This window comes from Delphinus delphis, chromosome 10, assembly GCF_949987515.2.
Source record: "Delphinus delphis chromosome 10, mDelDel1.2, whole genome shotgun sequence".
In the NCBI taxonomy this organism is placed as follows: Eukaryota; Metazoa; Chordata; class Mammalia; order Artiodactyla; family Delphinidae; genus Delphinus; species Delphinus delphis.
In genome coordinates, this window is record NC_082692.2 from 65,581,282 (window position 1) to 65,595,164 (window position 13,883).

General features: G+C 58.2%; 1 protein-coding gene across 1 annotated transcript in view; it reads left to right on the plus strand.

Moving 5' to 3' along the window:
• BSN (bassoon presynaptic cytomatrix protein) overlaps window positions 1–12,261 on the plus strand; it is a 91,346-nt gene extending 79,085 nt beyond the window's left edge. The window contains exons 7-13 of the mRNA XM_060022502.1: window positions 1,088–3,164; window positions 3,470–4,278; window positions 4,406–4,505; window positions 5,059–5,190; window positions 5,448–5,502; window positions 5,867–5,959; window positions 8,164–12,261. Coding sequence (XP_059878485.1) covers window positions 1,088–3,164; window positions 3,470–4,278; window positions 4,406–4,505; window positions 5,059–5,190; window positions 5,448–5,488 — 3,159 coding nt within the window. The 3' untranslated portion in view covers window positions 5,489–5,502; window positions 5,867–5,959; window positions 8,164–12,261. The remainder of the gene's footprint in view (window positions 1–1,087; window positions 3,165–3,469; window positions 4,279–4,405; window positions 4,506–5,058; window positions 5,191–5,447; window positions 5,503–5,866; window positions 5,960–8,163) is intronic.
• The last annotated feature ends 1,622 nt before the right edge of the window (window positions 12,262–13,883 follow it).

The following is a 13,883-nucleotide window of genomic DNA, read 5'->3' on the forward strand; positions in this document are numbered from 1 at the left end:
GAGACCAAATGATAAAAGACAGACAACAGAGTGAGGAGTTCAAGGAGGGAAATTTATTCCATTCCATCAAAGGCCACCCTTCGTCCTGAGGTTTGGGGACACATTATCATTTCCTTTATGACATATGGTGAAAGTAGGTGGGAGGCTTTTATGTAGTTTCTTGGCAAGGTAAAAGGTAAGAAGCCTGATGTCAGTCCCCAGTGTGTTTAGGGGATTTGGGTGGCCCATAAAACCCAGAGGCCTGGGAGCTAGAGACGATGGGAGGACCCAGGACAAAGCTTCTGGCAATGTGGACCTTGAGGCAATGTGGCGCCTCGGGCAGGTGAGGAGGACCCCATGGAGAACATGTTAGGGAGCCCTGACTGGGAAGCCAGGTAGCCAGAGATAGGGCTGGAGAGGCCCTAGAGGAGCCTGGCAGCCTCAGAGAGTGGTGGGCTGACAGGGATGTGGAGGGAGCTGGGGCCAGACCGAGGGCACAGTTTGACAGAGGGTGGTACAGGGCCACGGGAGGAGGAGAGCGGACAGGTGGCTGAATTGCATTTCACTTTAGAGAGGAGAAGGGCAGGAGGCAGAAAAGACTCGGAGCCTGCAGCACCTGACATCCAGTCAGCATGCGCCCCCTGTCATGATCCTCTAGGGAACCTGGTGGGCCCAGGACCCACTCCACTCCTGTCCATGGCCCTCCACTGCCCTTGGCTCCTGCCAGCTGCTAGGACCCAAACGCAGAGCCAGACCTGTACTCTCCTCACCTCAGTACCCTCAGTGGGAGGCGGAGGGTGGCAAGCCTGTTGGAGACGTGCTGTGTGCCAGGCCAGTATTAGACATCAGCACAGAGGGGCATCTGCTGCTTCCTCCCGTCCCACTGCCCCGAGGTCTGGGAAGGAGAAGGCCTGTAAGATGATCACAGGCCCTCCCTCCAAGGCCAGTGGGTGGGCAGGGCAGGCCTCAAGGCTGCCTGGTGAATCAGGGCACTGACGGCGTGGAGCCCAGCCCCTACCCGAGCCCAGGCCAGGGCTCTTCTACCTTGTGCCTGCCAGGCCACCCACACCTTGGGTCTCAGTGCTGCCCGCCCTTCCCTCTGTCTCAGGTGTCGGCGCTGCCACCCAACGGCCTGGTCCGCAAGGTGAAGCGGACACTGCCTAGCCCCCCTCCAGAGGAGGCTCACCTGCCCCTGGCTGGCCAGGCTCCCCCACAACTGTATGCGGCTAGCCTGCTGCAGCGTGGGCTGGTGGGGCCCGCCGCTGTCCCTGCCACCAAGGCCAGCCTGCTCCGGGAGCTGGACCGGGACCTGCGGCTGGTGGAGCACGAGTCCACCAAGCTGCGCAAGAAGCAGGCAGAGCTGGATGAGGAGGAGAAGGAGATCGACGCCAAGCTCAAGTACCTGGAGCTGGGCATCACCCAGCGCAAAGAGTCTTTGGCCAGAGACCGGGGTGGCCGTGACTACCCGCCCTTGCGTGGTCTCAGTGAGCATCGCGACTACCTGTCAGACAGTGAGCTCAACCAGCTGCGGCTCCAGGGCTGTGCCACTCCGGCTGGCCAGTATGCAGACTTCCCTGTCACTGCCGCTGCTCCTGCCACTCCCTCCGGCCCCACTGCTTTCCAGCAATCCCGGTTCCCACCTCCGGCGCCACAGTATGCTGCAGGCAGCGGTGGGCCAACACAGAATGGATTCCCAGCCCACCAGGCACCCACCTACCCTGGCCCCAGCACGTACCCAGCACCTGCCTTTCCTCCCGGCACCAGTTACCCTGCTGAGCCTGGCCTGCCAAGCCAGCAGGCTTTCCGTCCCACAGGCCATTATACAGCCCAAACACCCATGCCAACCACACAGAGCACCCTTTACCCAGTCCCGACTGACAGCCGTACCCCCCACCAGAAGCCACGCCAGACATCACTAGCCGACTTGGAGCAGAAGGTGCCCACCAACTATGAGGTGATCGCCAGCCCTGTCGTGACCATGTCTGCAGCCTCGTCTGAAACCAGCTATAGTGGCCCAGCAGTCAGCAGCAGCTATGAACAAGGAAAGGCCCCTGAGCTGCCGCGGGCCAGTGACCGTAGTGGTGTGAGCCTGAGCCCAGCCCCCACCTACCCCTCTGACTCACACTACACCAGCCTGGAGCAGAATGTCCCTCGGAACTATGTGATGATTGACGACATCAGTGAGCTGACCAAGGACAGTGCTTCCACTGCCCCTGACAGCCAGAAGCTGGAGCCCCTGGGGCCGAGCAGCAGTGGGCGTCCAGGGAAAGAGCCAGGAGAACCAGGTGTCCTTGAGGGGCCCACACTGCCCTGCTGCTATACCAGAGGGGAGGAAGAATCCGAGGAGGACTCCTACGACCCCCGTGGGAAGAGCGGCCATCACAGGAGCGTGGAGAGCAATGGCCGACTAGCTAGCACCCACTATTACAGTGACAGTGACTACAGACACGGGGCTCGAGGAGAGAAGTATAGCCCAGGCCCCGTGGGGCCCAAGCATCCCTCCAAGAGCCTGGCCCCGGCTGCCGTCTCCTCAAAGCGCAGCAAGCACCGGAAGCAGGGCATGGAGCAAAAGATCTCCAAGTTCTCACCTATCGAAGAGGCCAAGGATGTAGAGTCAGACCTGGCCTCCTACCCATCCTCTGCAGTCAGCAGCAGCCTGGCCTCTCGGGGCAGGAAGTTCCAGGACGAAATCACCTATGGGCTCAAGAAGAATGTGTATGAGCAGCAGAGGTACTATGGGGTGTCCAGCCGGGACCCAGTGGAAGAGGATGACCGCGTGTACAGTGGGAGCAGCCGGTCCCGGGTGGCATCTGCATACAGCGGGGAGAAGCTCTCCAGCCATGACGTCAGTGGCCGGGCCAAGGGATACGAGCGGGAACGGGAGGCTGTGGAGCGACTTCAAAAAGCGGGCCCCAAGCCCTCATCTCTGAGCATGGCCCATGGCCGGCCCCGGCCCCCCATGCGGAGCCAGGCCTCTGAAGAGGAGAGCCCCGTCAGCCCTTTGGGGCGGCCTCACCCTGCTGGGGGCACCCTCCCCCCGGGGGACACCTGCCCACAGTTCTGCTCCAGCCACTCCATGCCTGACGTCCAGGAGCATGTCAAGGATGGACCGCGAGCCCACGCGCATAAGTGTGAGGAGGGCTACATCCTGGATGATTCCCACTGCGTAGTTTCCGACAGCGAAGGTAATGGCAGCTGGGGGTGATTTCTGCAGATGCTCAGCACCTGGGGGGCCTGCCCGCCCGTGGGGCCCTGAGCCCTGAGATGTCTCAGTGGGGCTGGCCTGGCGCCTCACCCAGTGGGCCCTGCTGCAGGCTGCCCTTCCTGCCTGCTGCACCCGCGCCCTGGCCCGGTTGTGGGAGGGGGCTGGGGCCTGGCATTACGCTTGTGGCTGTGGCGCCCACCCTCTGTTTTCCTTGCATGGCTTCAGCTGGGCCTCCCACTGCGGCCAGCCCGGGGGTTGATGGTGTTCTGTTTTTGGTCCCTGAAGCGTATCACCTGGGCCAGGAGGAGACAGACTGGTTTGATAAGCCCCGGGATGCCCGCTCTGACCGGTTCAGGCACCACGGGGGCCACGCAGTCTCCTCCTCCTCCCAGAAGCGAGGCCCTGCCAGGCACGGCTACCACGACTACGATGAGCCCCCCGAGGAGGGCCTGTGGCCACACGATGAGGGTGGCCCAGGCCGCCATGCCTCAGCCAAGGAACACCGACACCATGGTGACCACGGGCGGCACTCAGGCCGCCACACTGGCGAGGAGCCGGGACGACGTGCTGCCAAACCACACGTTCGAGACCTGAGTCGCCATGAGGCCCGGCCTCACCCTCAGCCCAGCCCTGCCCCGACCGTGCAGAAGAAGGGTCAGCCTGGGTACCCCAGCTCCGGTGAATATTCACAGCCATCCCGTGTTCCATCAGCGTACCATCATGCCTCTGAGAGCAAGAAGGGCTCCCGGCAGGCCCACTCAGGGCCCGCTGCACTGCAGCCAAAGCCAGAACCCCAGCTGCAGCCGCAAGGTCGGCAGGCAGCTCCAGGTCCACAGCAGTCACAGCCTCCTCCATCCAGGCAGACGCCCTCAGCAACAGCATCACGCCAGCCGCAGACACAGCAGCAGCAGCAGCAGCAGCAGCAGCAGCAGCAGGGTCTCGGGCTACAGCCTCTGCAGCAGGCCCCTTCGCAGGCCCGCCTGCAGGAGCAGGGCCAGCCAGCTGCTCGGGGTCCGGCCCCCGCTGCCAGCCAGCCAGCAGGGAAGCCTCAGCCAGGGCCCTCGACAGCCACAGGCCCGCAGCCATCAGGGCCAGTAAGTAAGGCTCCAGTACGTGGATCCTCCCCAGGGTGGATGCTGGGACTGCAGCTTGGACAGCCCCTTGGTTCCAGGCTGGGCAGAGTTGACGCGTGGTAGCTCAGCTATGGGTTCTGTGTTGCAGCCGCGGGCAGAGCAGGCGAACGGCTCTAAAGGGACTGCCAAAGCACCCCAGCAGGGGAGACTTCCTCAGGCCCAGCCACCACCAGGACCTGGACCTGCAGGTGAGCCTGCCTTTGGATGCCCTTGGCTATGACCAAGAGTACCTGGGCTGCCCTCTTCCTGTGCTGACTGGCACCCTGAGCTCCCCTGCACTGCATGCCTTCACTGCTCTCTGAGAAGGTGCCCAGTGCACTGCAGGCCTCCCCAGCAGAAACGAGCCTGGGGTTAGAATGAGCCAATGGGATCACCAGCACTGGGGCCTTAGGGCCCAGGCAGCTCTGGGCAGGGAGCCTCGAAGGTGCTGGTGATCACAGGGCCAGGACCATGGATTCCTACTGTCTCCTTCCTTCCCCTTCCCTTCTCTCCTCTGCCTTCTCATCTTCCTCTGCCTATTCCTCCCTTTCTCCCTCTTTATCTTCCTCAGTCTCCTTTTTGCTGCTTCCTCCCACCCCTTTTCTTCCCACTCTTACCTTCCTCTCTTTATTTCTCTATCCTCCTCCTCACCCTCCACCTCACAGGGTACCCGTGGTCAGATTCCCTCTTAGCTGCTCTCCCACTCAGACGCTGAAGAGCCAGGCCAAGCACAGCTTATGATGGTGGTTTCTTTACCCCTAGGCATGAAGGCTGGAGCCAAGCCTGGAGGGACCCCAGGGGCTCCTGCCGGCCAGCCAGGTGCCGACGGGGAGAGTGTGCTCTCCAAGATCCTCCCTGGTGGGGCAGCAGAGCAGGCCGGCAAGCTGACGGAAGGTACGCACTGCCTACAGCCAGGTCCAGGGTGGACGGCTGCTCCAGGGCCCTACTCTGGCAGAGGTCGGGTCTGGGGACTGGTTCCGGGCTCAGTCACCCAGGCACAGGCCAGCCCGAGGGCCCACCTGCTGCGGCCTAGTGGTTCTCTGGGTAGTCCCTGCCCCTTAGGCTGAGCTTGGCTTCACTGTGCCAAACGGCCTTGACTAGGAGGGAGCCTAGCCCGACTTCCTGACACCTCTCTCCTTTTTCTGTCACAGCTGTGTCTGCTTTTGGCAAAAAATTCTCCTCCTTCTGGTGACCATGCCCTGCAGGGTGAGTATGAGCTGCCTGTACCCACCCTCTCCTGGTGCTCGAGTCAGGGCTCTTAAGTCCTGCGGGGTCTTCTGGGAGGAATGTGGTCTTCAGTAGTGGGTGATGTGGCCAGAGCTGCAGTGTCCTTCCCCTATGAGAGTGGGAGGAGGAAGAGGAAGAGGGACCCTGTGCACAGAGGTCCCAACATGTGGCCAACACAGTAGAGGTCCCCAGCAAAGAGAAGCCAAGGCCAACATCCCTTTGTCCTTTTCTACCACCCCTTAGCCCCCAACAGGGTTCCTAAAGCTATGAGTTGACATTAGGTTGTAGGTGGGTCCCCCTGGGATACAGCTCCTCCCAGCCCTCCTCTGTAAATGCTCCACAGGCTCTTGAAGAAATGAAGGGAGATGATATCATTGCTGTGGAAAAATCTCTGGAGTCAGAGGCCTGGGCGCAGCTCTGGACTCTGCGTATAACAGTGAGTATCAGGACTAGGGTTGGGTGAGGCAGAGGAGGGAGTGAAGGGCCAAGGCCTAGCTGACCAGACTGACCCAGTTCCTGTAAGTGTGAGCCAGGAGGGACCTGGTGGGCTTCCTTCAGCTAGGATGGGCCCAGCTGCTACCTGGGAGGCAGAGACAACTGAGCTGGCTGAGGTGAGTCAGGTAAGTAACCTTGGGAAAGGGGCCCGGCAGAGCAAACCGTGCCCCACAACTTGGGGTCTGTACACTAGGCACTGATTCCAAAGCCCCGTCCTTGAGGCCTAGTGCTGGGACCTTTGCTCCAGACATTCAGATGAGGCTGGAGTCCTCAAACCCTGCAGAGCTTAGCACTCCTTGGTGTGACGTCAAGACACAATTGGCTTCACAGGCTGAGTTCAAGACCTGCAAGGTGGAAAAGCAGAATGAGTGGAGAGGCAGACAGGAAAGGGATGGAGCGGAAAGGGAGGTCACCCAGACAGGAGTCTCAGCTCCAGACCAGGTCAGCCCAGGGAGAGAGTGGAAGGGCCTCAGGATGGGAGCCCTGGCTCTCTCTGGGCTGCAATGGCCAAAGCAGGATCTGAAGCCTCTGCCTAGAGCCTCCTCTGGACCTGGCCTTGCCTCTGGGCGGGAAGGAGGAAGCGGTACATCATGCAGGATGGCAGGGAGGGTAGGCTGGCTGTTGGTGCTGCTCTGCGCACAGCCAGGGACCACCTCCTCCCATTCCATAGCCTTGGGACCCTCTTCCTACCGCGCCTTTGCGAATTCTACCGTTAAAGAGTATGGAGGTGTGGGTGCTTCTCATAGTGAGCAGGTGTGTGTTTGGCAGGGCCAGGCCCTCAACAAGCAAATCACGAGGGAGCGCTGGGGCCAGCAAGGGCCTTTGCCCAGGCCTGGCCTGCTTGTGGGAGGGAGCTAGGTGTAGTGCCAAAAGGGCCACCTATCTCTGGAGGACTAGCAGGGAAACTGGAAAGGTCCAGTTTCCCATCCATTTATTCATTTATTCAATAAATGTTTGTCAGGCCCTAGGTAGGTGCTGGGCCCTGTTCTGAGTTCTGGGGATCCAGCAGGGAACAAGACCAAGTCCCTGCCCTCTCAAGCTGACAGCCCGTTAAGAGGGGCAGAGAATAAATAAGTTTTTAAAAAATGAGATTAAAAGATAATTTCTGAAGGTTGTAAGTGTTCTGAAGCCAGGGACGCAGGGTTATGGCATGGAGGGGGCCACTCTAGAGAAAGTGGTCAGTGATGGGTAAGGCTCAAGGGAGGAGAAGAGGCTGCTGTGGGATGTGCCCAGTGAGGGAACAGCACCCGCAGAGGCTCCGATGAGACAGATAGGCCTCAGGGACAGACAAAAGGCCAGCACAGCTAGATCCACAGTGGAGGGGAGAGATGGTCGGGGTGACGTCAGAGGGGGCAGGAGCCAGCTGGGGTGGGCTTTGTAGGGGAAAGTAAAGAGCCCGGAACTTATTCTAATTAGAGTAGCCACAGTGCAGCACCTCAGTGTTCTTCCTGCCTTCACCCCACGACAGCGGGCTCCCTGACACTTTCCCACCCAGCTGGATGTTTCCTCTGAGTTGCCCTGAAACAGGTATGAAATCAGAAGTTGTGCTGAAGGGAGGGGAAAGAGGGGCAGCCCATGGACCAGGTCTATGGCAGGACCCACCTTGGGTGTAGGGCACTGTTACCAGGGAGGGAAAGGAACCACTTGCATCGTTCCTTTTGTTCTGTGTCCTGTCACACGATGTGCGTGGGCTACTGAGACCACTAACTTTGTAATTAAAAGAATCACCCTCAAGTTCTGGCATTTGGCTGAGTGGGCCAAGCGGTCAGTGCTTCTGTGAGTGTCTATCTCCTGGTGTCTTCTGTGGAAATTTCAGAAGTGGGCTGGGAGAGGCTTGTTGTTTTAAACAAAATCCCATCTCCCTCACTCTTAAGAAACAAAAAGCAACTTGTGTTAAAGAAATGGCCCTTCCTGGCCAACCTGATTCTTTCTTCCTGATCTTCTCTTTATGACCTCAAACCTGCCCAAGCACCCCTCTCCCCCAGCCTCAGTGGGGTGGGATCCCGTGGGTGAGGAGGAGCCAGGCCGTCAGCTTGTGGCAGACAGCTGGAAGGAGTGCGGGCGGGAAGCAGCTGTCCACAGTTCTTGACAAAATTCTTCTGTCTTTCCTGTTTCCTTTCCCCCTCCCCCCTTTTCTCCTCCAAGCATCTACAATCTGGCAAACCTTGGCCCAAAGACTCACACCAGGTGGGACGTGGCAGGCGGGCCTCAGTTGAGGACGGGATGTTTTCTAACAGCAGCTGCCGGGGTGAAACATCTGTTGGTCAAGTGGGACCATTGGCCCAGGGGGACCTGTGATTGTCTTTCCAGAGACGCTGCTCTCCTCAGGGCACCACCTTCAAGGCGTAGCCGTCGTTGGGAGGGAGGAACCCTCTCTTCAGGCCCTGTCACGCGGCAGTCTTGCTGCTCTTCCCACAGCCGCCTTCCGCGGCCTGGCCAGCCAGGCTACCAATGCGTTATACACAGAGTTTGGGCGCGCGCAGCCTGTTTTTGACGGACGCTGCCCTCCCTCCGCAATGCCAGAAGTTTTTCCACAGCCTTGGAGAGGGGCTTTGACTGAGGGCTGGGGGCCCTGGGCTCCGTTTCCTTCACATTCCAGCTGGCCCAGATCCCTCTGTGGCCACAGGGCCCTGCCCCCTTCACCCTGCCCCCTGGGTGACACCGGAGCAGACTTCCATGTGGCTAGCGTGGGATTGGGAGAACTTTACAAACATTAGGACCTAACACTGTCTCATCGCTGAAATAAGAGGCCATAGCACCGAAAAGCAGCGTGGGCGCTGGCTGAGGCTTCTCCCAGCCCGTGGGTGGCCGCGTGCTAGCACGCCCGCCACCATCTTCAAAGCCATCACCCCCAGTCATCGTGAGCATCCCAGCGGCACCACCATTGTCTCGACCAGCCGGCTCCTCGTTCGTACACCTGGGGATTTCTTTTGATTTCAAGAACAGCCTTAATTATTTCAGTTTGATTTAAGTGTATACCTCATAAACATTGTTCTTTTATTTCTCCCCCCACCCTTTCTCTCTTTGCTCTCTCGGCTCACCTCCTTGCCTCTCCCCTCCACCACCACCTTGTGACTGATGGTTTGGTTCCCTCTCTGCTCTGCCCCTGCTCAGCATGGGGAGAATATTGACTTAGAAGCAATAGTGGGCAGCAGGCCACCAAGAGCACAACCCCAGGGCGGGGTCTAGGGAGGCCCCTCAGCCCGCCTCTGTTTACCGTGCAACTCCAGTCCTTCTTAAGCCATCACCAGTGGACATGCTCAGAGCAGAGGGGCCAGGGCTTCTGCCAGCCAAGGGAAGGGCCCAGGGCCCTGTGCTGGGGAGTGTGGCACCGTCCATCCACCTGGTGGACTGGGCAGTGTTCCTCCCTGAGGCCCTTCCCTTAGGGGCCTCCCTTCACCTTGGGCACAGCCACAAGTCTCATCTCTAACGTTCTATGCAATGAAATATAAACCCTCAAAGACAACTGTTAATATTTATTAAATTCTGTGTTATGTATAAGGAGTTAATTGCAAACCTGCAATTGAGAAACTGGATAGATATGCTCATATCAAACCCCTCGCTTCCCTTCCCCCTCCCCTGCTCCCACTGTGTGTGTGAAATTCTCAGTCTGTGGCATGTTCGACCTGTGGCAGGACTCGCTGCTGCCAGGCGAGTCACCGCCTGTCCCGCAGTGGAGCATGCACAGCTCGCAGCTTCTTTGCACGATTTCATCCATTTTCAATGCTCGACCCTCTTGCTTGGAGTTCTTTTTGTCTCAGAACCTCTCCTTCAGGAGTGCTTCTAGCTAACTTCTGCACGAGCTAGTGAGGACCCGCCGGAATTGCTGCCTGAGCATGCCAGGCTGTGGGCCCGGCAGTACAAGGCCCCACACCCTCTGCAGGTTTCTCTGACCAAGATGTCTCTGAGGAGACATGTGGTGGGAGCCCGCACAGGATGTGTGCGTGTGAACATTCGGAAGGTTTGCTGTAGGATTTCCATCTGTAAGTCACTCCCCCACTTATCCCAGCCCTGAGCCAGAGACATCTGGTCGCCCCTTCCCAGCAGGGCACTGCTGAAGAGCAGAGCTGGGCTGCGTCTGTAGCCAGAGGGACAGAGGCCAAGGGTAGGGCCCAGCTCCTGACTGCACTTCTCCTTTGTGGCTGGGAGGCTCAAAGGTCTGTGAGCCAGGAGATCTGGCCAGGGGGCCAGAGAATGCTCAGGAAGAGCTGGAGTTTTGGCATTTGTGGTGAGGACAGCTGACAGTGTCATCTTTGATCAGAGTGCATATTCACATAGACAGTGGCTTCAAGCTGAGTTTCTTGGGAAGCTTCTCAATAACAAAACTTACAGAAGGTTCTGTTGTGACACTCTCTGCATCTGTCTCCAGGACCTAAACTCCCTGCCAGCCCCTATCTCTGAAGCCTAAGTATCCCACTGCTCATCAGCTTCTCTAAGACTGAGCCAAGAGTGTGGCAGGTGGTAGCTGCCCGACCCCTCCAGGCCTGGCCTTCCTCCAGAGTGCTCTGGTTTGCACCATGCATTTCTCAGGGGTCCACATTTCTCATTCTTTCCCATAAGGTCTACAAACCCCTTCAGAGAGGGATCCTGGCCCACCTCTGGCAGCTGTGGATGAGATAGGAGGCTGTCAACCCTTGTGTTGGGCCTAAGACCCTGCCCTTCTGGATTTGGGCTTCACCCATCCAACGGGACACCTGCCTCATCCCAGAGATCAGGCCTGGGCTGTATGAGGCCATCTGTGCAAGGGCTGAAGGAGGCCACCATCTGGCACCTCTGACCACCCAGGGCCAGGTCTTTGTGGGGATGTGCCTAGTGGCTGGATACATGAGGGACTAATGCAGCGATCCTCCCGATAAAAGGCCAAGGGATGGGACCAGGAGCAGGGAACAGGCAGGGAGATGACAGCAGGTCAGCCTCCATCAAAGCTAGTTTCACGCTCTCCAATGTTGACGCTTCAGCAAATCTCCTTTCTGGCCAAGCTTTCTGAGTCTGAAATTTCTGACATCTGCCACTCCCTAACCCCCAGTGTATCCACAGGACACATCTGTGCCTATCACCCCTTGTGAAGGTGGCTGGAGCAGGCCTCTGGGCCACAGGTGTCCTGGCCCTTGTGTGGATACAGCTGTGGCTCTGGGGGCCAGGGGCTGAGGGACCAGCATTCGATGCCTTGGGCAGTGGGGAGCACCAAGCACATTTCCACATGGGCAAGGGGTTCTCTGGGATGCAATCCAGGCCTTCTCTACACCCTCCCCCGACCCAGTGTCATGAACAAGGGCACTGCCGCCTCTGTCTACTTCAGGGCCTAATGCATTCACAGTGACACCCCGCTTCCCCACCATCCACTTAGTCCTTGGGAAGAGAGGGTGGTCTCAGGGCCCATGATGACTGGGCAGCAGTGGCAGCAACCATGGCCTGTCTTCTGGAGCCTGTGGGGAGTTTTCCAGGCAGATTCTTTACCATGACAACAAGGTCCTGGCCTGTTGGCCCCTCCCTTGCCCTCGTGCCCCCTCCCCCCATTCTGTAAATACTGGTCATTGTGGACTCCGACAGGGTCAGAGGGACAGGCCTGACCAACTGAAACTCCTCAGAGATATCACTTCTGTCTCCCTGGGTACCAGCAGCCCTGCTGCCATGTGCACTGGGGTGGCACTGGAGAGCCATGGAAGTCATGAGATATTGTGTGTGTGTGCATGTGAACAAGTGTGTGAGTGTGTATGTGTGTGTGTGTCTGCCTCATTTGGCCTCTGGGATCAAATCAGCTCCTTCTCTCTAAGTGCAGTGCCCTGGAGAGTGGTGGCCGCCCAATGCCTTTCCTCTGCTAGCTTCCATGTCTTGTTTTTGCTTCCCCCTCACTCCTTCCCTGCCTCCCTTCTTTCCTCTCTCCCTTTCTTTCCTTCTCTCCTTCTTTATTTGAGGGGGGAAGAGTGCTGTACAAAGTCAAACAAACAAGTTTACAGTTGTAAGTGCAATGAATGACCCGAGTCCTTCACATGACCTTGTGAATCGTGTGCCGTCCTCCTGTGCTCTGTGAGAACTCGTGGTACTTCAGTGTCCCTCCCCCTGTATTGTAACAAGGTAATTCTGTGGTATCAGAATAAAAGGACTTGATATAAACAACCTACAGACTGTCTCTGGGATGGTTTCTGAAACGGGAAGGCGTAGGCAGAGGAACAAATCCCCAAACTGTGACAGTCCTATCTTTTCACAGTTAAAGGGAAAAGAGTGAAAAGGCAAAGTTGCAGAAGTACTGGCAAGGCCAGGGCTGAGTTTATACCAATCTGTCCAAAGACAGTGGGCCTCTCCACAAAGGCGCCCCAAGGCAGGTTTAATGCTTGGACCTGGAGGGAGCGGTTAGCTCACTGGGCAGACTGCTGAGGGACTGTGCCTCCACAGCCTTTGAGTGTCGGGGCTGCACAAACAGCTTTCTAGGGCCTGGTTCCCTGGGGAAGCAGGTGAGCAGGTGCTGCCCCCTGGTGTTGCCAACAAGCCCTACACCTGTCTGCCTTGCTGTGTCCACTCCAACCCCCAAACTCTTGGGGGCTGCTAGATCTTAGTCCTTCCCCAGGATGGGAGAGCCTCCTTATCAAAGTAACCCAGAGTTGCTAGAAATTTTTTAAAACACAGATAAATGAAACGAGTATCAGCCTCACCTCTGGCCTTCCCTAAAGTTAGTATCTTGATGCATGTCTTTCCTTCCTGTTTGTGTTTTTCTTTTTCATTTTAAACAGAAGCCAGAAGGCACAGTACTTACTGTTTTCTAGCCTCCTGCTTACTTCTACACATTCATTCCAAGTATTTAGATGTTCATCCTCCAGTGCCCGGCCTCCAGAGAGCTGCACCATGCGTTTACAGCCAGTCTACTGCACATGCCCTCAAGGACAGGCACCATGTTCCCAGTTTTCCTGTTATAAACAATGCTGTAATGAACATCCTAGTTTCCAACTTTCCACCCAGATTGGTGGCTGGGGCCACTCTTTCTGCTCCCAGTTCTGGCCTTACCAGTCCTGCACACACTGGATGCTCACAAGTTAAGTGGCCTCAGAAAGTGGAAACTGTTTTTAGTTAACTAATCCAATGGAAGGAGAAGCTGCAGGCCAGTCAAGTGGGATCTGAGTCAGAGGCAAGGCAGGGTGCAGGGAGCCAGGGCCCTGAGGTGTGGAAGACCAGCCAGGCTCAGGGTATATGGAGGAGGGGACATCCGTTGCTGCTGGCCTGACCGCTGCCCAGCCTCTCCTGCCTTCTTCTGCCATTGTAACCTGCCCAGTCCAGTGCCACTGTCCTGAGGGAGCCTGCCTGCCCAGGTTTTTCTTTCCACAGGAAGCTCTCTGGTTCTGGGTGGAGCCTGACCCCCCAGGCCCTCTACACCCAAGAACTTGGGCTGAGGCCTGGGAAGGCAGACAGAGGCCCACACGCTCATGATCCCCAGCAAGGTGCCACTGAGCGGGGCGGGTGAGGGCTGCAGGGGCAGATAGCTTCTGGGGTAGGCCTGGTGGCCGATAAGACCAGGCGACACCCTGTTACCTTTGCACCCGCCCTTCTTTGCCCCACGCCCCGGAGCTCCAGGGCTCGAGCTCTGTGCCCCCTGCCAGGAGCGCACCTCTGCCCTTCTTTTCTCGTCGGCCTGAGGGCCCCTCCAGAGCAGGGCCTGGCACCGTCTGGTGAATGCTTGACCCGTAATGGACCAGAAGGACCCGACAGTTAGCCTCCGGGCTGCGGAAGACCCCAGCTGGGGCTGACTTCGGCTTGCACCCTGCCTCTCACGCCCCCGCCCCTCATCTCTCTTTTCCTCGACTTTACCCTCGCAGGGCTCAGCCCCGCCCTCCCACCCCACCCCCGTGTCTTCGGAGTCCTCGGTCCGCAGCCTC